The sequence below is a fragment of the Phyllostomus hastatus genome, unplaced genomic scaffold (assembly GCF_019186645.2).
Source record: "Phyllostomus hastatus isolate PE091 unplaced genomic scaffold, TTU_PhHast_1.1 phas_contig_58, whole genome shotgun sequence".
NCBI classification, from domain to species: domain Eukaryota; kingdom Metazoa; phylum Chordata; class Mammalia; order Chiroptera; family Phyllostomidae; genus Phyllostomus; species Phyllostomus hastatus.
The window spans coordinates 5,491,768-5,516,090 of record NW_025333916.1 but is presented as its reverse complement, the minus strand read 5'-3'; the positions used below and the strand labels follow the sequence as shown (position 1 = coordinate 5,516,090).

Here is a 24,323-nt window from a genome sequence, read left to right as displayed (position 1 = left end):
AAATATATTTAAAAAATAAAAACAAAGCTTTCTGAATAAAAACAGAAGCCTTAACAGAATTTCTTTGGTGGGGTAATTTTTAAAACCATATTTTACATAATTTTGTCCAAATTTAACAACAAAGCCATGAAGCTTTTTTAAGATTTTTTAATATATGGGAACTATTTTACATTAGTAAAATTAATAACACATAACATATTATAAAGTCTTACATCATAAATCAATATAGTACCTAGTTCCTTGGAATTTTGCATTATAAAGGATTCAATATGTAACTGGTAAAGTGTTTGCAAGTTTCACAATTATGCTGAAGCTGTATGCCATTTCAGCCACTACAGAACGCCAATAATGTCATTACCTTTCTCCTGCTAGAAGTTCTCATTGTTCAACTGTCTTTGCAGCCATTGCTTTATCAGAGCATACTTCTGTAAACTTGTGAAGTTTCCCAATCATTCACTCAAAGATAAACTGGCCATTGTATAAGAAATATTGCTGTGAGTATAGACTTTCTGAGAAAATCTTCAGAAGAAAAAATAGTAACCATGAAAGCAAATAGACTAAAATCTTAATACATTTGGTGTAGATTGAGTTTTTGAAAAATCAGAAAAAGATCAGTGACATAGTCCATTCTTTACTTAAATGTTGTCCATCTTCCTAAAGAAATATTCCGTTCAACTCTTAGTAAGAAAAATGGTGGAATACAAAGATTCCATAAAAAAAAATCCTCTTCAGTGTTTAACTGTCTGATGATCTATGTGCTTTCAAATTAATCATGCACCAGAACTGCCCCTGCCCTTACTTACATAGGAAATAAAGAATCATGGCAGCCCTAGTACCACGAGAAAACTCGACAAACCAGAATCTACGGAATGTCAAATGCTCAAATGCATTGATCTTCAATTTCAGGAAATGTTAATTTGGTTCATATCACCAACACATCCCACATTTTCTTTCTTTCAACATTAAGTGCAGAGGTATCAATTTATTTTTGATTGTGGAATTTGAAAGCATTTGTTTTTCACCCACAACTTGACCACTTGGAAGAAGTTTTTCTTATACTACATCATTAATAAAAATTTTGTTGAAACAGAGCTCCCTACTCAAGCTCACGTCTGTAAGTCTGTTGTCAGGGGCAGCCATGACCCTGATAAGAGTGCAACAAAAAAAAGTCAGTAGCAATTCACCAACCTAAAATATATGTACCCTGAATCAATGCCACTTTACAGATAAACAAGCATTTTGCACACTAATAAATAATGCTATAAATCTTGCTATATTGGATTGCAAATAACTTCAACTGAATAAAATTGCTTGACATAGGATTTACTTATTCTGCATGTTCATAAAAACAACTTGTTCTCTGACAGCACTCATTCTTGGCAATTTACCGCCGCTGTCAGCCGCCAATGTTCAGATTACTGCTCCGCGTAAAAGTGTAACAATCATGAGGATTTATTAGCTGATTATCGTAAAGGTGGCAGTTCATCTTGCCTGCCAAAATGCAGGTGATCAGAAAGTTAAATAATTACATGCAGATTAACATTATTTCACCTTCACTTGAAATTTGTAGTTCACTGACAGGTAAAATTTGTTGTTTAAACTTGCAGTATGGTGCACAACACCCAAGTCGGTTTATTGACTACTCAGCATCTTATTGAGCACTTAATCACTTCAGAACATACTGAATAGAAGACAGAGGTGAAAGGAGCATGGACTTTCGAGTCAGGAGTCCTGGATTTGAGTCTCAGATCACCCAGTTCCAACACAGCGAGGCAACCTCTAAGCCTCCATCTGCCTCACTTTTCATGCCTGTGAAATTGTTTTATGGACCACTCTCATTATCCCCTAATGTTGAGCTAATGAATATAATAATATAATAGTGCCCTTTAAATTGCAAAGCATTATCATTATTGTTTCCTTCTACTCATGGTAAATTTATTTTTATGTAAAATTTAACAACCAGATGGCATTAACTTTTTAGTTTTACAATGATGAAAAAGTTATGATACCTTGACAAATGTATAGGCTTTCTTTTTTCAAACAACAATTCGGTATTTTTTTTAAGTATAAAGATCACTCAGACACCTTTAGACTTTAACTCATTATTTCTCCCCTGTTGAGTTATATACACATACCTTTCCTCAATTACACTGAAACTTTGTACCTTCCACTCAGACATGTTGTTCAAATTGCCTTTTCATTAACACCTGGTATCAAATTATGTATTTATTTAGAGAAGGAAGAGCCATAATTTCTAGTATTAAATCAAGCTTCAGATATTTAAATTAAAGTCCTACAAATATTTGTTAAATACCTATCATGTGTCCGATACTTTTGTGGGCATCGAGGATGCCACAGTGTACAAAACACTCAAAAATCCTCATGGAACAAAACCCACATGGAGCGTACATTATAGTGATGAGAAATAAATGATAATGTCCAGTATTCAAGTAGTGATTACTTCAACTGAGAAAACAAAGCAGGACAGGGAAAAGAGAATGTCTAGGAAAGAAAGGGGCTTCAATTTTAAACAGGATTGGTATGGATGCCTCTCTAACGTGATATCTGTGCACAGACCCAAGGAAGGTAAAGAAGCAAGGCAGATGGACACCCAAGTAAAGAGTCCAACAGACTGAGGGAAGAAGGGTCCTGGGGTGACAGAGGGCTTAGTGTGCTTGAGAAACAGTGAAGAGGCTACAGCAGCATGAAAAGAGGGAGGAACAGAACAGCAGAAGTTCAAGGTAGAGGGGTCACAGGGCCAGACCCTGAGGAGCATTATAAACTACTGTAGGGAGTTTGGTTTTATCCGGATTACCATGGGAAACACTTGAAGGGCTTTCTTTGTAAAGAGAAGTTTAATTATTTTATTAATGTCACGTGGAAGGAAGAACAGGAGGCTGTTGCTATTGTCTGCACGAAAGCTGGTGGTGGCTTCAAGCAGAATTGTAATGATCGCAATCGTGAGAAGAGTGAATTCTGAACATATTTTGAAGAAAAACTTAGAAGGTTGCTGATGTATTTAATGAGAGTGAGAGGAGGAAATGAATAACAAACGACTCCAAGGTTTTTGGTATTAGCAGCAAACTAGGGAGAATCCTGAAGGAAGGGCAGATTGGAGGGGTAGGGAGAGTGAGAATTTTGGCTTTGAACCTGCTATATTGGAGGCGCCTATTAGATACTGAAGAGAAGATATCGAGTAGAAAGTTGGATGTGGGAATCGGGAGTTTAGGTGAGTGATGGGCTGGAGCTGTACCTTTGTCACTGTCAATCTTAGATGGTGCAAAAGCATGAGTGAATGAAGTCATCACAGCAGCAAGCATAGTCAGAGAAGACACAGAAGGAGCGGGTTCTGAAGCTCTCCAGAACTAAAACAGGAAGAAGATGAGAAAACATTTGCATAGAAGATCATGAAAGAGCATGCAATGAGGTAAGATGAAAACAGTCTGGTGTCCTGGAAGCCAAGCGGAAAATGTTTCAAGGTCAGGAAGTGGTCAGCCGAGTCCACCTCTGCTGCTGGATCAGCTGAAATGAAGGTTGAAAAATGGTCATTGGATTCAACAACGTGGAAGTCACAAGAGACCTCCATTAATAAAAAAAAAAGTCCTGCCCTGGCTGGCATAGTTCAGTGGATTGAGCATGGGCTGCGAACCAAAGTGTCATAGGTTCAATTCCCAGTCAGGGCACATGCCTGGGTTGCAGGCCACAGTCCCCAGCAACCACACATTGATGTTTCTCTCTCTCTCTCTCTTTCTCCCTCCCTTACCTCTCTAAAAATAAATAAATAAAAATCTTAAAAAAAAAAGAAAAAAAAAGTCCTGTTATTGAGTAGGCATTTAAAAAACACATTTCCAAAAATCATTATATATGACAAAAACTAGAAAATAAAGAGGATAATAACAAAATTATAACACAATAAATTAGTATATGTAGATAATCTAATTTACACAGTTTTCTCAAATTTGGGAGTGAATTTGGACAGTATTCTTTAAAAAAAGGTTATTAGGCATTGAAGGGGCAACATTACCCTTCATGGCCAACTTTTATTTACTCATCGATTATCAGCTGACTCCCTGAATAGCCTCTAACTTTTAAGTGAATACAGACATATCTTAATTATTCCCACCACAAAGAAAAAATTACAATTATGTGATATGAAAGAGGTGCTAGCTACAGCTCTAACGGCAATCATATTACAGTATAAATGTCCTGTGTCAAGTCCACATGTTATGCACCTTAAATTACATAGTTGTATGTCAAATATATTTCAATAAAAATAAACAAATAAATAAGTAAAAAACTTAATACGTAGAATGTTGCAACGATAGCTTGTAAGGGAAGACAGAAGACCACAACTACAGTTTTGCTCCTATTACTTTACCCTTAAAACTAACATTTAATTGGGAGTTAAGTCCATTTTCTTCTAAACTATTGTAGGAACCAAGGAATTCTATTATAATCTGCATTATTTCTACTGCTACCACACAACATTTACATGAACACAGGTGACTTTACTTGCCTCCACTTAGGTATAATAATATGTTTTTCAGTGACAGAATGTGTTTGAAGTACAATTTAAAAACATAAAGTTAGAAAGTTAGATGTTCAGATAGTGCTATCTGGACATCGAGTATATTAGAAATGATGATATACCATAGTCATTTCCTTTTTCTGCAGCAGGCAGCTTTGTTAAATTAGCAGAGTGTACAATAAGGTCCTATTGTCCATTTTTACTATCTCAAAATTCAACAGTAATTCTCTTTCCTGTGTAAGGTGGTTTAAACTGATATCAAATGGTGTCCCAGGAGTCATTTTGTCCATACCTGTGCTCTTGTTTATTCTAAAATCTTTTTAGCTCAAGTTGCTTTCACAGGCAGACATGTTTAGCATATGACCAAAAATTGATTTTTTTGTTTTTTGCTTTTAGTGACACTGATGCCAGATAAGTTTTCATTATATTTATTTTAATTTTTTAATTTTTAAATATTTTATTGCTTGTAGTTTTCATTATATTTAGGAAAAAGGTGTAACTGAAAATAAAAGTAAGCCACTCAAAGTGAATGAGAGTTTTAAAAGCCCTTATTGTTCTTTAATGGTTGCATTTGGAATCACTGGCACAAGCCAGTTTTAATCCAACGAAGATATTGGGAAACAGAGTAGATAGCTGTGCCCTTGAGGGAGATGGAGCCCAGGACTCTGATTCCGCAGTCCGGGCTTTCTGCCTGATAGGCACAAGCATGAAGAATGCATCTTACAATCCAGGTGGAGCCAGCTGGAGCCAGACACTAAATGTGGGGGGTAAATACCTCCAACAGTCAGAAAAAAGAAGGAAGGATACACTTCCAACTAGGTTACTTGTTTACTGGGAAGAATATACAATGAAGGCCTGCCCTTTTAAAGGGATTAAAATGTAAATACTATTAGGTTACAGAGGTGTTTTTCTCATTTCACTTTATAAATAAAATATTGAAGGGTCATGAAAGCTAATCTTTGACCTTTCACTTTATAATCCCATGAAGAAAATCATTGTTTAAAACATATATATCAGAATAATAAAAAAAGAGATAAATACATTGGATTGAATTCCTGTTCTTGATTTTCTAGCCTAAAATTCCACTTGTTAGTATGCATGCAGTTCTTCAAGCTATACCTGTAGAGACTTGGAAATGTGAACTACAATGAAGAAAGAATTTTATGCACTAACAAATTCTTCTGTGCAGCATGCTTTGATTTCAGTATTGGCAGGTTTCAATATGTTTTTCTACAAAGAGACATATAAAACTATCAAGAAATATAAAAACAGGCGTTCAGGTGAGAAAATGGTTCATACACTCAAGCAGGCATTCAAAATAACTTTGTGCAGGGATATCATGTGAGCCTCAGAAGAGTCCTTTCTTCACTGCATTATCAGACTAGCACGATCTGCCTCACTTAACGCTTCCTTCACTAAAACTTGGGAACTCTACCAATTTATGAACTCCTAGAGCTAGAAGATTATAAAGACTCTTCACCTTGTGGGGAGTTCTAGGAAACCGCATTCTACGGTAACAACACGCTTTACGAAAAGTAATATAATCTCAGATCACTTTACAGACTATGAATATGCTCTTTATTCCTTTAAGTATGTTATATCAAGTGAGACTGTTGTTTCTCAACTCCCATAACTTTGATGCACAATGTTTCTGACATCTGGAGAAAATTTCTGGATATCAAATTTGGATAGCCTGTCCATCAACTGATCAAAACTGCCACCTACTGGTCTTCAAACCCAGTGCGCAGTTCACCCAAGCACTGCCTTACCATGGTAAGATCCCTTCCTTCTAAACAATAAAGATCATTTAAAATAACCAGACTTAAAGCAAATATTCTTTTAACAAATTACCCTCCTTATGGTGAACCAAAAATATCAAATTGCACAAACCTGCCAATAAAATCATCTCTTTTCCCAGCATCTTTGTCCCATGCAGTGATATCGATAATTCCACCCCTTTCTTCGTAGAGATGAAAATCAAATTGTTCTCTCCACTGAGGATTCAAAGTTTTTGGCATTATCTGCAAAACCAAAAAAGTCATTATTGTCTCAATATTGTCAGTCTTTACAAAAATTTAACTTGAGACATTCAATCAAACTTTAGATACTGTCTAGTGTCTGAACTAGATACTAGTAAAGATTTGAACAAAAGCTTCCAGAAATATGAAAATGAGCCATTAGGTCTCTAGCATCTTTACTACATATTGTCTGAAAGAACCTGAAAGCATGTCTCCTGAGAACCAAAGTCACCTTCTCACCATCTTGAATAACAGAATAACAGACGAGAGAAATGCATTATATAGAAAAGGCAAAACCATAGTCTATAAGTGAAGTATAGCTCATTCAGACACTAGCACTTGTTTTGTATAACCAGCCTATGTACAAAGACATAACTGGATGTCTGCCATCTCATAACAAAGGAAGCTGAGGATCCCCAGAGTTTCTTTTTTCCTTACTTCCCCATACATGACAATTTCTGCACTGAATACAGAATAAAAAAATTCTCTGGGTAGTGAAAAAAAGCAAGTAACTTTGGAGTGGTCAGGTAAACATCTCCTAGAATTATAGCATTGATGTATCATCTCCATTTTATATATGGAAAAACTAAGACATGGAGTTTAAGTGACCCATCCAAGTTCATTACGTTTTAGTGCCTAGACTCTGAGTAAACTCTTTGATTAAAGCTTCAGATCTCTTTCCCCAAAACAGTATGTCAAACATGTTTGTGAATTAATATGAACATGTGTGTATGTATGATCTCCGTGTTGCACACATAAGAAAGATACCTTATCTGAAGTGCAATTTTGTAACTTCAAGTATTCTGATAAGACACCTGGTGGAATCAATAAAGTGATCCATACTGATTTCCTTTAAAATTCCATTCCCCATTGGATTATACAACACGCGTACTTGTTTCCCTAGTCTTTCTAAGCAGGAGGCCATGCAGTGGCCTTTTCTCTTTTTAATGTATGGGAGACAGATCTTCAGATGTAAAGACTTTGGAAGCAATGAAGTATGTTATGCACAAAGGTAATGCAAATGAATCACAATTTTTAAAGTTCATAATCTGAAATTAATCAGCAATAGATCATGGAAAGAAAGAGCAAAGAGAGACACGTGTCCATAGCTGGGTTTCATATTTCATACCTAAAGAGCAGAACTATAAAAATAAGTAATGTTTTAAGCCTACCAGAACATAGAAATGATGTTAATTGATAGAGGACAAGACAAAGTGGTCATAGGTAACTATTTTTGGAATCAGTAGTTCCTTTAAAGTATGTTATTAAGCCCATGGCAGAAAAAAAGATGGCACTGGATAGATGCTATGATAATTCAAATGTCTTTTAACTAGGCTCAAATGAAGTCCTATGGTATTTTGTGGGGTGGTCTGTCTTACTTATTTGGCCATAAAGCACCTAACTTTTCAGTTTCCTTTTTTAGGATTATCCTTCCTATATGATTTCCTTCAGGTCAGAAATGATGCCCTCCCGCTCCATGTGGGCACTCAGTGAGGTAACTAGTGAGCCAGACAGCAGTGCTCACTGCCTGCTAACAAGTCAGATCTGTGATACTTCCAATTACCTCAGGTACCAATAAAACCTTCCTGGGCCAGAAGGAACCTAGGCAGGCTGTTTACCAATAGTTCATTAGAATAATGTCAAGGCCAAGATAGTCCCATCAAGGCAGAAGGTGATTTTTAATATGAGATGGATGTGATCAGTTGCCCCAAGCTGTCTATGAATAGCAGCTGTAGAAGCTGACCATTAAGGAGGCTGAATTTGAATACAACAAAGATATGACATGTGTCCCAAATATAACTATGACTACTATGACCTTTGCTAATTATTATTCCTTCTCTCAATAATATAACTATGATTATTCAATACAGTGTTACTACTAATATAATAGTTATTATACAATATACTTATTTTATTTTTTTTATTTAACTTAGAATTCTTTTAAGATTTTATTTATTTATTTTCAGAGAGGGAAGGGAGGGAGAAAGAGAGAGAGAGAAACATCAATGTGCGGTTGCTAGGGGTCATGGCCTGCAAACCAGGCATGTACCCTGACTGGGAATCGAGCCTGCGACACTTTGGTTCACAGCCCGCGCTCAATCTACTGAACTATGCCAGGCAGGGCTACAATATACTTATTACTACTGCTGCTACTCTTCCTCTTCTTTCTGCTACTATTATTTATTGAGTATTTAATTATGGGCAAGGCAGAATTTCCAGCACTTTACATGTTTAAAATATTTATTCAATCTTCTCAATAACCTTACTAGGTAAGCACTACTTTAATTGTCATTTTTACAGATGGGAAATTGGGGCATGAAGAGGTGAGTTGACTTGCCCCTTGTCTCACTGCTGGTAGAAGCAGCAGGAGCCTTTGTTTTCTAAATCAATGTAAAACAACTTTAGGTCTGCACTGGTGAACATCAGTTTGCAAAATGGCTCAGAGGAACTGATGCAGATTTTTGTGGCATGTAAAATAATGCTATCTGTAGCACTGATACTAGTACTAGTTGTAATAATAAGAGGAGCCAACACTCTTTGAGCACTTTATGTGCCAGGCACTGACAGGTTTGTTGCAGCCTGTTTTTGTTACTGTTCAAGATAGTTCCTCCTTTTATTCCTGTGTCGTAAATGAAGAAATTGAGACATACAGAAATTAAGTAGTTTACCCAAGGTCACTTAGCACATAAAGTAAGAGATGTACTGCAATCATTGGTTGTTTCTTGACGCGATATTCAAAAGTTCTGTTAAGCATTTTAAAAAGAGTATTCATCTTCCAAAACATGGCTACTGACTAACCATCGCTTTCCAAATGCTGACAGGAACACAAAAAAGACACAGTCACCTTGCTCTTGTACTTCTGATGCCCAAGCCGGAACTTTACGTAGGGGTCACTCAGCCCGTTGGAATCCATCGCCTTGAGATCCCGCCCCTCGATCAACGTGATACTGACTATTCCTCGCCAAAGGTGCGATTTTCTGTGTGCGTCTGATAGGCGTAAACTTTGGGTCTGAAACTTTTTGCAAAAGAACACAGAGTTAGCCTTTTTTTTTTATATACCAAAATATCTCAGTGGGCACTATATTGTTACCATTTTTCAAAAACAAAATTAGGCAGCTATAAAGCTTTTAAATAAAATAATTTATGGATTATTTATTAATTATATAGTTATTAATAAATATGAAATTATCAAATCACAATAAATTTAAGAATGTGTTAAAAAGGTGAATGCTCAAAATAAAGTATAATTTTCAACTTAAAATGATAAGCTGTAGGTACTTCAAGAACATCAGAGAATATTCACATGTATCAAACATGCCTGTGTTGAAATTAGAATTAGATAAATATAAATATGAATGTCCTCATCCACACCGTGAAATTTCATTTTTAATTATTTATGGATTTTTGAAAATCTTTTTTTCGTGTTACAAATGGATTTTACAGGGGTTTTTTAGTTCTTAGTTATAAGTTCTATGCACTTTAAAAAAAATTTTATTGTCATATTAAAAGAGTTTCAGCTCACTAAAGAACTATTTAAGGTACCAAAGAACAGAAAACAAAATCAGTATGTCCACCCAAAATGTCTTGCTTATGTTTGAAACTTACATTACAAAACTTAAAATTTACACATGCGATTTATATTGGCAGGTATGTTTCTGAATTTATTTCTTACTCTAGTATTTAAACATTTTCTTTAATGGTTTTTATTATGCTGTTTTAAAACACAATATTTAAGTCAGTGAACCAAATCAGAAGTTTTAAAAACTAGTAATTCTACTAAAAATGGGAATATAATCTCTTCAAACTAAATAGCACATAAAACAAGCCAGAGAAAGTGGCTAAATTGTTAAAATCTTTACAATCTGTGTTCAGTAACATAGAAACTGCTGTTTGTTTCATATTCTTCACTTATGGTCATTTCATGAAAAAAATTCAACATTTCTCTCAACTTCAAATTATTCCACTTCTAAATTATGAATTAGCTCCACTTTAACCTAATTCCTCCTACATTAATGTTGTAACATCATAGCCTATTTTGTGTACTCCCCTCCCACTTTTAATTCCTATTTTATTCCAAATCATAATAATGCCAGACATTTTTATCTGTCATCATCAAAAGTCATGCATTTCAGGGTGCTTCAATTAGAAAAATGAAAACTACATTCTTCAAAAGATAATACTTTTAATAGTTGAACATTTCAAGGGAAATCTTTCCAAATCACATTACGTATTTCCCTACCTTGGGGATCAACACATTTTAAACAACATTGCTTGACAGTTCTGCCTTACTAATAGCAATGTGAGACTGCCTCCACATTCCTCACCTCTGTGAGCTCCAAGGGCAGTGTTCAAGTGCACTCTGAAGTGCAGCAGAGGTTTCATGGAGCACCTGTGACTTCTGAAGACTCCATTACCCCACCTCAGCTAGAGCCCCCTTGCCCCCATCTGCTTCACACACCGGGTTTCCACAATGGATTTGCTTTGAACCAAGGATTCCTCAGATTAAAAAAGCCACTGTTTAAGATTTATTGCACCAAGTGATCTTCAAGGCTTTTTTTTTTAGTTCTAAGATTTATGCTAGTTGTTATTATATAATACAGCAACTGATTTCAGTGTGTCTGTCTGAAATCAGTTGCTGCATTAGATCCACTTCTGCTGCTGTGGGGACTACCTCTAACAGCAGACATTAGAGACTGGGTTCTAAATTTTGGGTCTGAAACTTTTATTAAGGAATAGGAGTAGCAAAGAAGGAAAGAAGAACATTTTTTTTTGCAAGTAAGAAGAAATAATTATCTCAGTGATAATTATTATCCCAAGACCAAGGAATTAATAACTACCCCTTTATATAAAGTTTTAGAATTTAGAACTGTTTAAGTATACATTATATCACGTGGTTTTCACTAAAACCCAATGAAGCAAGAAGGCAAGGCCTGCTAATTCCCATCTTACTGATGCAGAGTTTGATATACAAACTCTTGACTTACAGGCTGGGAAGGGCAGATAATGCTTTCCATGGGATCCTTCATGCTTTCACAGAAATAAGTGGTTTGTCTAATAAATAGTGGATATGTGACTAGAACCCAGTATTTCTGAACTTTGTTCCTGCTTTTCTCCCAATATTGGTCTTTGGCAGAGACTCTCTCCTAGGTTTAAAAATGATCATTTAAGTATAATGTTGCTGAAAGAGTACTCTCCTATTAAATGAATTGAATATATTTGAAATTCCAGGTTAGATTTTCTACATGGCTAATACATGACATCACCTTCTACTTTATTATTATATGAGCACGTGTATTCATACTTATAATATTCCAGCTTGCTGATACACATACTTAGTAACATTTTCTATGCACTCTAGAAGCAGAAGTCATACACAGCACTCAGTAGAATAAGAGTGGGCACAATCTAGGTTACGTAGCATCTTCAGGCAGCAAGGCTAAGTTAGGTTCTTGAATGGTAGATACCACGTCTGAAACTTGTGTGCCCCACCTCCCACTTTCCACACGAGAACAACAACTTGGCTTACAGGGTGGGAAGGGCAAGAATGGTTTCCATGGGATCCTTCGTGCTTTCACAGAAATAAGACGAACTAAATGAAAGTTTTACCTACTGTCATTGGTTGTTACAAAATGCTCTTCTATGACCTGGAAGAACATTCCCAAAACAACTTGGGAAGCTAAGAGGGAGGGAGAGGGAGAATATTTATATACAAAAACAGGGCTAATGAATGTGAAATTAATGTATAAAAGGTTTAAAGGAAAAAAAAGAGGATGGGGCTCCAAAGACATACTAATCAGATATAATTTTTAAAGTGATTTTTCCTTCTTCATTATTTTTTTGTAAATTGGTATTCTTCTAAAAAGAAAATCCATTAATTTACCTGTGATTTGATTAACTTCATAATCATGAAACAGATAAATATTTAGTCTAAATGTGAAGAATAGGACTTGGAAATAAAATTATAAGATAAAGGGGGAAGAGGTAAACTTAGGTTAGCAATAGTCAAAAACATAAGTGTATACACCCACAAACATCTTTCTAGCAATTTCTGACTATGTGACTTGGGCATGTTTTTTTCATCATGGCTGTTCAGACTGCACGCCAGGACCCCGAGTGTGCTGAGAGTGCTCTTCTGTTTCGTGTGTTGGGGTGGTGGCGGTTAGGGGTGTCTGTGTGTTGGGGGCTTGCATAGAAAAATGTATATTCCATAAACAAAGATTTAACCTGCTTAGGATAGCAATTTATTACTTTTACTTACTTTTTAAATTAAAGTTTTGGGGAGCTCAAGCAGAACTCCTTTGAAGGAGTGATAGCAAGTGGAATTCCAAAACTATAAAAAGAAAAACCTTTGAAAACCAGTAGCTCTAATGCTCTCCGAGGTACCTTCTGAGGTGTGTGCTGCTCTGTTTCAAGTTTCTTTCCTCTGCACAGTGCAGTGCTCAAAGTGTAGTCCACTGGCCAATGGCGTCAGTGGCACTTGGGAACATGTTAGAAATTCAGATTCGCCCTGGCTGGCGTAGCTCAGTGGATTGACCGTGGGCTGCGAACCAAAGTGTCGCAGGTTCGATACCCAGTCAGGGTACATGCCTGGGTTGCAGGCCATGACCCCCAGCAACCGCACACTGATGTTTCTCTCTCTTTCTCTTTCTCCCCCCCTTCCCTCTCTAAAAAATAAATAAAAATTAAAAATTAAAAAAAAGAACTTTCTTAAAAAAAAAAAGAAATTCAGATTCTTTAGCCCCATCCCAGACCAGCACAATCTAAAGCTGTAGGGGTGGAGGCCCAGCACTGAGGTTTCACCAGTCCTCCCTTGAGGTGGTTCTGATGTGCACGCAAGTGTGAGCAGCCCTGCTGCACACGTTCTGAGGTGTATGCACACTGGCCTTCACCCACGTTCTAACAGCTACAACGAATTACTATAATTACAACATTATGCATTGTCTGGCATGGATGTGATATACGCTAATTAAAGTCCTTCTTTAGTTCTGCTTCTCAATTTACTGATTAGGAGAGCATATCGATCCAGATATATGGAGCATTTAAAGAGAGAAGTAGCAGCCTACTGAAGAATTAGGTGAAGCTTGTTTATTATTTCCTTCTTTGGTTAATGTTTTTTCTCATGAAATATATCAAATAATACATTAATTGAAATATCGATCAGTCAACCAAAAATTACTTGCTGAGGCAAGGAGTGTTAAACAAATACAAGATATTCCTCAATAAAATGAACATGGTACAGCTGGTACTTAGTTCCCTAAGGTAGTGTTTTCAACTACATCCCTGTTGAAATAGAATTCTATTTGAGGAGGGAAAGAAAAAAATAGAAAACCACCCTAGCTTCAAAGCAAAGAACCAGCTCCGCAAAAAGAAGAAATAATCTTCACAGTTTTGAAGCAACAGCCCAGCAACAGCAACAGGGTCTTAGTGGGCAATTTGTGGAAATCACCAGGCAGGGTCACATGTATATTTCCAACACATGACCGAGTCAGCTCATGCATAACAGTGTGACATTCTCTCAAAAGGAATATTGACCTAAGGTCAGATTTAATAAAGAATATCAATATACATATCAAAGTCTGAGGCAATTAATCAATGATATTTATCTTTAGTAAGATTTTAGAATTAGTGAGCTGGCATTTTAAGGATAATATTAGTTTATGTATATTATTCCTTGAAAAGAAATGCAAGATTTCAGTTTCTAATCATATGTGTAAAAGAAGTCAGGGTAGGGAATGGGTTTTCAGAAAAGTAAATCAGCCATGAGAATCACAGCTCATGCAAGCTCAGAAAAATAAATAAATAAACCGAATGGTGGAACTTACTTGTGCACTTTGGTAATAAGCACTCTGAAGCTCTGCTCTGCAGAAGCCCAGCACAGGAAAAGCAGGCCTGCCGCACGTCTGGATGGAAATGAACGATCAGAGCTGTACGGGAAAGCTTTGTGCCCCTATCAACACCTCGTTGCAACCAGAGTTTAGCCAACATCATTGGAAAAAATATGTATTTGCTTCTTAAGTCACTGTCAGAAAATATCTCCCAGCGCAATGAAGACAAATGTCAGTGCAATGATATAGTTTCTAGCCACTGTTTTCTTTAGCAGCATAATGCTGCAGTGGTCAAGAAAATAAAGGTCAGAGATTATATATGGTCATACATCCCACCTGCATGATGTCTGGTTTTCATTAATAGGTGTAGCGGAAAAAGAAACACAGCAAGAGAAATCATGGAAACAATCATTTTCCCAAGTCTGCTGTATCAAAAAGCTTTTGAGACTGTTTTCAATAAGATTTTGTTTTGTTTCCAATGTCAAAAGCAGTGATCACGTTCCAGGAGAATACATGTCACATGAACAGAAAATAACTATGACCATGTTAACTGCATCCTACATGTTAATATCTTATAATGATTGCACAGATATCTTTAAAGTAACAGAGAAACTTTGTCCCATATAACAATTGCCTTTGTTGCCCTTGCTTCTAAAAAAGCAACCCAAAGGTACCTTCAGTTCTACAGCCCAAAGCAGCAAGAGATGGATTAAGAAAGATGAAACTGAACAATACTGTACGGAAATTATGGTGGGGCTAAAAGTTTATATTACATGACTTCCAGAGCAGCTAGACAGTTTCCTAGCAATCGTATGGTGAGATGAGAGTCATCGGTTTAATACCATCAGCAGAGCGATTAGGTTAGGCCAGTCTGAAAGATAGTTTAGATCACACAGAAAGAAAGAAACACGTATCGAGCCACTATTATGTGCTGGAGTTTTCACACTCCAGTGTTTCTCATGACAAGCATTTTTAAGGTAAGGAAACTGAGGCACAGAGAAGATAAATACCCCTCTCAGAGTCATATGGCCGGAGATTAGCAAGGTTGAAATTTGGGTTGCTGAGACCTCACTATAGTGGGATGATTTTAGATATAGTGGGATGATTTTTCCCACTATATCTCATTTTTTTGGTCAGAGACTGAGAAGTTCACTATACAAAAGAAAGAAGTTAATTTGTACAGGATTTGTTGAAATATTTTGACTTATATTTAGATAAAATATATTCTTGGGTATTAATTATTGAGAGAGGCTAATCAGGGGTTGAGGGGAACTAAATGTCAGCAGGTGATAATAATTCTAGCATATACTGTTCAGGAAAGCATTTGAGCAGTAACTGTACTCCATAAGAAATGATAGCCTACTGTCTATTAATAAGGTGGTGAAGTTGTAGACTCTTGCATATAAACTGAGAGCACTTATATATTCCAATCCTAGTTAATAAATTTTATTAATTCCATTTATTGAAAAACTGAATCACTAGTAATAGTAGATATCCTGATTAAAAAGCAGATCAACCCCCCCTACAAAAAAATAAGTCTATTTAGACTTACCATGTGGCTAAAGGAACACTCAGCCATACTAATCTCCTGATATGTGCAAATAATCCTTGGCTTTTGTTAGTGTGGATTTGATTACCTGTATACAAGCTAATCCTTCCAAATGAGACCCAGGCACTGTGAACCTGGAATGAAAGGCATTGCTTGTATCTTTACAATAGCTGTGCGTGGAGTCAGCCCTTTCCTCTATTTTTAGCACAGAGGTGAACATGCTTTCATTTAATCAAATGATTCACTGAGACACTACAAAGAAAAGATAATGACAGCCTAGAAGGACTGTTTTGTGCTGTAAAGGCTGGAGCGTGGAACAATTATTAGCTCAATCACAGGCACAAACATGTTCTATCTCTTCCTTTTCCTGCTGAGTTTATTCCCATGAATTGCACCTGGATGATGAAGACCAACAAGTAGATTTGCTCTGTAGCCATCCACCCTCTCAAGCATGATTGCCTTTACAGAAAACTGTCCTGTGCTTTGTGCAGCCTAGTTTGAAGTGTCTCGTCAAATAATAACGTTTCGATCCTTTCCTCTTAGAGGATGATTCATGCACTATAATCCTTAATGTTTCTTTCCTATTTCCACTACTTTCCAGTGTCAGGAAGGTATTTACGTTTACTTCAAATGTTTTAACTATCCTCCCTAAACTTAACTGTGGTCAAAGTTCTTAATCTTTTACTATATATTTGTTCAAAATATATACTAATAAAAATTCATCATATTGCCATAATCTTGTTGGTTTGCTAAGTAATATATCAATTTTCACAAGTAATCTGGTAGAAAAATAATGAGTTCTGGGTTTGACTTACAGAGGCCTTTTTTGAGACTTTTAATTAAAAACTGCAATTTTCTTTCCTGAGAGTCTTACTTTCATCCCTCAAGACAGAAATAATAGCTGAACTTTTCTTGACTGTATATGTCACATTCAGTTGAGTTGTTCAGAATACAAGTACTTCAGCAGAGGATCACATTCTTGTTTCATCAAGCCAATACCTTTCTCCTTGGTCTGGAGGGCCTTCCTTCAACCACACTGTTCTTTGACCCTGTGTTAAGGTGGGCTCTGACATACCTCAAAACAGCTCTAGAATCTATGCATTCTTTTTTGCCCATTTCATATTATGCCTGTTTCTCTATTTCTTTATATAATGTATTGCAGTGTAGCTCAGCCTTCTTCATTTAAGCAATATTAAAATTTATTTTAAAATTTATTGCAATTCACTACAATGTTCTCATAAGATGGTTTGTTCAATTGACTTTCAGTCATCAGAATGTAAATGCCTAATCAATGAGATAACTGGGAAAAACTTAAATGTATTAAATATTTGAAAAAATTATACTAACTTACCATCATTTAATTGAAAATTAAAAGTCTTTAATGACTTCTGACTTAGTGTAATCCAAATGGTTTTACATAATTTTTATTAAATTTCATGAAAAACTTGTTAATTACCATACCCACTGCTTAATGTTTTATGTCCTAAGATAATGTGTTTTGTTGAATTATAAATGCTATGTTTTTGGAAAATTAGAATATCCCTATATTGTTGAGGACCACCCTGCCTGGTCTCAGGAATCCGTAACTACCTATAACTATGGCTGAGTAAGAGGCCTCTGAACCAGGAGATGCTAAAGAGAAAACTTATTTCCCTGGCATGAACGCTGCCTGTTCATATGCCTCATTCCTTTTCATGCTTGAACGGCAGTCAATGATGGGTAACAATTCTCTTGGATAGAGAATGAATCTCAGACAGACGTGTTCATGAAGGAATGACAGGGACAAGACTCACGGGGCTGTGGAAATAACGGGGTGATCGACATCAATCACCAATTTTGCCAATGCCTGAGTCCTTGAGAAATCCAAGTCTCCCAGCTGCCTTTGTCTCCTCTGCCCAACTCAGGCTTGTTGGAAGTAACAGGGGCGGTACAGTTCAGACCAGAAATTGCTGACTCCTGGGGTAATCAGGCCTAAGACATAGAATATGAAAGACCCTGTGAAATCTGTTTGCTGGACCATGCTCTTTAATTAGAATATGAAGTCATGGGCAGGAAACAAAACTAAGCTTTAAGTCCTGTAGTCTTTTTAAATGATAACAACCCAAAAGCTCTGGCTTAGGATCCTAGTAGGAAATCTGCCAGCACCTTTCAAAAGCTAACTATTTGTAATTTGCAAACTGTATTGGTATTCAAGAATAAAACCCTGCTTGTGCAGGGGGAGGAGGCACTCCCCACAAGAGGGAGTGGCCATGGCGCCCTCCAGGAGAGAGTGTGGCCAAGGTGGTCCCCATGTGAGGAGTGGCCCTGCTGTCCCAATTCCCTCACAGGACCTGGTTGTCTCTGTGTATGTTTTTCTCATGTTTTGACAAACCATCCGCAGCGTCCCGTGCTCACTACAGGCAGGTGGGCATGCTTCACTATATCACTTCAGTCTTTTCTTCCCATTATTCTTCTCTCAAGAAAATTAAGATATAACAAATAGCACTCATAGTCATTTGATCAAGTTCTCACCAATATTTGGCTTCACTTGGTGCTACTCAGTTGCTATCTTCTGGACACATGTATTGGTCCTTATACACAAGCAGATAAATTTTTCTTTCAAATCATATCCTGTTATTTCACAAAGCACATATACTCTTTTTATGTAAGACGTCATCTGATCTATTTAGGTTTTCTGCATGTCTGAAAATGTCTATGGAAAATTTCCATTTATACACCTTTCTTCTAAAAGTTCACCAGAATACAAATAATGCTTTGTATTCTGGCAAACAGCAGTGAGGTAAGTTATCAGAATGACCCTGGAATATGACTGTGAAAGCTCATGCTCATCAAAAATAGACTTGGTCACTGATTTGGTAAAATGGGACCTCAAACACAGCTATGTCATACAAAAACACCCATCCATCAGTGGATTAAGAAGCTATGGAGAGGGGTCACATAAGGCAAGAAGAATTTGAAAGGGTGTCACTAAGATAAACCAAGAGACAGCTCCATTTATACAGCACATCTCTATTCATCATCAACCCAAAAGGTAACTCTGCTGCTTTAAGTCTTCACCAAAACATTTATTTCTATGACATTCAGAGAGAAAAATATTGGTCTTGATCATGCCATCTAGATACTACAGGCCAATGAACTCACATCTCTGGGCCTTAGTTTCCTTATTGGTAAAATGAATGACCACTAAAAGGTTGGCCTTTATGATCCAATTTATTTGTCACTCAACATATTTTCAGAAAAAAAGACATTAGACAACTGTACCTAAATTTTTAAAAGAGCTATCTTTTAAATTTGCCTATTTGTTATTCTAAAATAAGACAGTTCCAGAGATAGAGAAAGGTTAATAGAGAATACTTGAGGATGAATACAATCAAATAGAAAGTACTGTATAAGTGAAAGACTAATTTGGAAAAGCAAAATGGAAAGAAGATGTTGAAAGACTCATTTGAAAGGGAAATCCTTAAAAAGCACTGCATATGGAGTCAGTCTTGGTAGCAAGCCTTCATTCATAAGGATGAGTCCACACATTTGCTGCGCATAGAACAAACTCAACACAGAACGCCCCTGAATTCTGCTCGCTTGGCAAAGGAGTAGGCCATATGAATTCACCATATTTGTGGGTCTTAAGAAAACAGAGACAATTTTTTGAAAAAAAATCCATTTCCTACTTAGGGTAATGAGACAATTCAAAAGCAGTCACTGTGTGTGTTCATGGATAATGCAAGAACATATAAAAGGAATTATTATTTTAGCAAAGGTAGAGAATAAAATCAGTGAAGGCAGCCATCAGCAGGCTGAAAGGAAAGGAAAGGAACAGGCTATAACAATAAAAATAAGCTTACAACAATAAGAGACTGCAAAAAAAGTGTATGTGGAGGGAACAGAGAATAAATACATGTGGTTTATACTGGCTCACTGGTCAAGTCAATGCATGACTTAGTCGAGTACCTGTGGTTGGTGTAAGAGACAATGCAACGAATCTTAAAAATTTAAAGGAGAAAAGTCACTTTCTGTCATGAGCAGTTTAAGAGGAAAGAAAGAAAGAAAGAAAGAAAGAAAGAAAGAAATCCCAATGAGTGTAGCGTTTTCATTACAATATCTATTGCTAAGGTAATTGTGTACCAAGAATGAATTTTCAAAGAACAAAACTCTTGAAAGCAAAGTAGTATGTGCATTAGTAATACCTCATGATGTGCATAATGCAGAATTATAGCAGAGGAAAAAGTAGACACAGCTCATTATGTTTAAGTCATGAAATTAAATAATATTAAATTGCAATGGCATTTAAAACAAATTTTCTGTGGAATTTTCATGTTTATTTAAATCAAAAGCAGAGTTGTTGTTTTCTAATCCATAAGATTTTTTTCAAAGAAAGCACACTGACTGTCTAGTATGTATAGAGTGTGAGATCACTGTGATAGAGGAAAAATCTTCTCAAATAGATAGAGCAGATTTTAAAAGAAGGGCAAAAGCAGCTAAATAGACGCTCTAGCCAGCACCGCCATATTCCTGTGGTGTTGGTGGGCCTCTCAGTGGCTAAGAATTTGGGATAAACTTGGTCCCACAAGAAAATGACTTCAAAGAAATATATTAAATATATGAAGTTCTCAGTTTTTACAAATGGAGAGATGAGTCAGTCATGTGAATGACAAAATCAAAGCAGGCAAATGAATACATCTAAAAGCCTATTTTTTAAAAGTAAATTTCTTAATTCATATTTGTTTCCAAATTACTATTCAAAACCAAAAAGCAAGATTATTAATAAAAAGGATTTAGACATTACCCTCCAAAAGAAAGACTTCACAGAGAAATAAGATCCAACCACTTCATTTTTTGAGATGTCCTAAAAACAAACAAATATTTAGCTAAATTTTGAGGTATTCTCGAGAATACTTTATTAGTCCAACAAATTCAAAACAAATAAAAATGTCAAAATTATATATTCTAAAGATATTCTGGGTCTTTATAAATTATAAGTTTTCTTCTCTAGAATAAATTAAAGCTTTTATCTTATTCATATCTGATATTGGTAGTAGTAAAATGTAGAGAGGATAATTTCTGTAATTTTTTAAAGAGTCTACTTACCTCTTAATTCTCAATTGCTGATTAATATATCTGAAAGTCTAACATTTTATTTTAGAAGGAACTGCTTAAACATATTTTATGCATTTGAAATAAGTCAGATAATATCTGTTCTTTTTAACAAAACAATATAACACCACAGATCTTCAGAGTATTTTTAAAGAATAATAGCAGAAATATTACTTAGAAATACATACCTAGTCAAACACATACCTTGTTTAATGTCTTACTAAAATCTTCCTAGTTTTATGATATATACTCTGTGTGTGTGTGTGCGTGTGTGTGTGTGTGTGTGTGTGTATAAATGACTTAGCTAACCTGAGCTTTGTAAAATAATTTAAAAGAAATGAATACTGAGCAAGGTGGCTGCTGGGCTGGAAACAAAGCAACTAATTCATGTTGGATATTTCATTACTTAATCCTCAGATTTTATCATGTGAAATCAATTCAACTTTAGGAAATAAAAAACATAGTTACATACTTTTAAACAGAAAATTTAAATTACATGGATCCTTCAAACTTTAATGTTTTGCCTGCTGCATCTGGGTGTCATTTATGCTAAAATTAAGGGGTTGGCAGCTATGGGAAAGGATCAACCTTTGACACTATGATAAGGAGGAAGAAGTTTTATAACTTCTTTGATTATCCCATGATTTTGTGTTAGCAACTAAGATTGCAGTGGTCCAGCCTCTCAAATCATGCCTAATGCATAGCAGATGTTCAATTAAATATTTGTTGATTGACTGTTAACCACTTGGAATTTTATTTGGTTAAGGATACATACTCCTTCCAAGTAGGATACCAACACTATCTGAAAATAATAATGAACTAAAGTACTTTAGGTTATGCAGCAATTTGAATAATTTAAGTTTAAAAGTAGAATTACATTAGAGACCACTTATGCAATCTACCTGTGCTTTTTATATGAAATCTTAAATAAACTAATTACATTTTCCCAAGTCACCTACACAGGGTTCGGTTAGGTAGCATGACTAATGGCAGAGGTTACAGGGAAGAGGTCTTGAGTTTAAGTCATTTGTTTACCATCACCACAAAGTTATAATTCATTTACATTTACAGTTATGGCTCTCACCTGTCACACCGAGCACACTGTCACATCAGTTTCTGAAAAAAATCCTTAACGAACACACTGGCATTTGCACATTGGGGCAGAAACCTGAGATGAAACAATTGTGGTCTTTTCTCAATGCTGCACTATTGTTTAACTCAAAAACCTTGTTCTAATTTTTAGAAAAGATGCATGTTTCCTTTCCTATTGCCAATTCTTTTCTTACTTTGATTCTCAGTCCTTTTTTAACTAAGCAGCATGTTTAGCAACATGTGAAAAAATTTCAAGTATCATATTAAAGAAATAATTGCTTGTATCATTCCACAAATATTTTCCCCCAGAATCAATAACATAAGCTGTACAACTAACAGCAAGTTTATCTTAATGTAAAATGTGTTATGGCAACATGGGTGTGAAAGTCTTGGCTCTAGACTCAAGATAGTCACAAGGAAGACAACCCTTTAGAATTTAAAAGTATTGTAAATTCATTTAAACATTGGGTGCTCTAAGGTGACTAACATTGAAACTACACCAACTCTATACTTTTCATTCTTAGATAAACACAGAGGATAATGACCTAATTATGTGACTAGTATGCAAAGAGGAAATGGGATTGATTAACTCTGGGTAGGCAGAGATTTCATTGATTAAGATTTTTAAAATATAATTATAGTTAATAGAGGAGCATAGTAAATTGAGGTAAAAATACAGGCCTGTAGGAAGAGATGCTTATGCTATTTGCCCCTTGCTCATTGCCGCAATTTGGAATTCAGCAGCTTTAACCATGAGGTTGACTTTATGGCATTGATAAATGACAGTGTTGGGAGTATAGACAGCGGCAAAGTGAGGATTTGAATCAGAATTTTATATTTCTTTCAAAACATGCAAGCACCTCATTTTTCAAATACATATGCATAATAATTTGAAATGAGGCACCAAAGAAAAACCGTTCTGGTCACTCACAGTTGACAGTGTTAATAACCAGGAAAGTTTATATTTGTTGCCATTTTTACAAAGTTACCTATTTATTATCAGGATATGAGGTCTTTGTAGAAAGGACCTGGTCATTGTTAAATAATGACCTTCTTTGTTTTACTATGTCTGACTGACCGTATGAGACACTTAAAAGTGTGTTCATTTGTTTCTCCACCATTTCTTAAATTAAAGCAGTTAGATGTTTTCACTGATGCATTTTTAATGTGTTGTCCAAGGTGTCAGGTTGAACTGTGCCCTGCAGACTTACAGAGTTGAAAGTTGTTATCTAGTTTAAATCCACAATATTCTTGCCAAAAGTCTTATTAAAAATTACTTCATGCAACCAATGAATAAAGTGTTTTATAGTTCATTAAAATTATGTTAAGTGATTATGATGAAATCTTTATAAAAAAGATACATTACTTAAAAAATAAGCCATTAAGTAATAGAAGGTATGCTAATGAGACATCATCACAGAGTCTATATTATATTACTCAAAGAATGAACTCTTCTAAAAATAATTCTAAACTTATTGTTGAGAATATGAATTGTAACATGTGTATATATTATCACAATGGTTATTTTTCATACAGTTAAAGTGATTTGTTGAAAGCACATAAGTTTGTTATTATCACATCCACTGATAAACTCATTCTTCTTTGTAAACACACACACACATGCAGTGTAAAATAATTTCTGCTTACTGTCTGTAGATACAATTATTTCATTATTTTTCCATTTTTTGACTGACCCCACAAAATTTATTCACAAAATAAATATATATCTTCTCTTCTGAGCTCATGAAACTTTATTGTTGAATAATTTAACCTTGGAATAAGTTATCAATGATAAGCTTCTTCTAAAGAATAAAATATTGTACTAATTCAAAGTATTACCATTTCTCTGCCAAATGCATTTTGTCATGTAAGTAAAACTCTTTGACTAGGATAATTTGTAGTTGCCCAAGTTTAGAGAGACATTGATCCTTTCCTCTTAAAATAACATTTTTCTATAACTACTGAACGTTGGGGAGAATTAGAAATATAGATGATGGAAAGTGTGCTGATAGAAAAACAGCATGTTTTAAAGGATGTTACCATACCCAGAAGAGGAGATGTTATAGAATTCATAATTATTTACTGGCTTAAATACTATTCAAACACAGCACATATTTTATACATTCTTGCTTTTCAGAGGTAAGTTGAGGTATACTTTTTCCTACTAATTATTAGGCAGTAACACATTTACTCCAAATAATATATGTCAGCCCTGAACA

General features: G+C 35.5%; 1 protein-coding gene across 7 annotated transcripts in view; it reads right to left on the bottom strand.

Moving 5' to 3' along the window:
* MCTP1 (multiple C2 and transmembrane domain containing 1) overlaps positions 1 to 24,323 on the bottom strand; it is a 470,412-nt gene that overhangs the window by 185,573 nt on the left and 260,516 nt on the right. For 3 of the 7 annotated variants that reach the window (XM_045848268.1, XM_045848269.1, XM_045848274.1), the window contains 4 exons: positions 20,705 to 20,764; positions 14,370 to 14,447; positions 9,392 to 9,562; positions 6,419 to 6,549 (listed from right to left, as the gene is read on the bottom strand). In XM_045848268.1, the coding sequence (XP_045704224.1) occupies positions 6,419 to 6,549; positions 9,392 to 9,562; positions 14,370 to 14,447; positions 20,705 to 20,764 (440 nt within the window). The remainder of the gene's footprint in view (positions 1 to 6,418; positions 6,550 to 9,391; positions 9,563 to 14,369; positions 14,448 to 20,704; positions 20,765 to 24,323) is intronic. The other 4 variants (XM_045848271.1, XM_045848273.1, XM_045848272.1 and 1 more) reach the window with 2 other exon arrangements.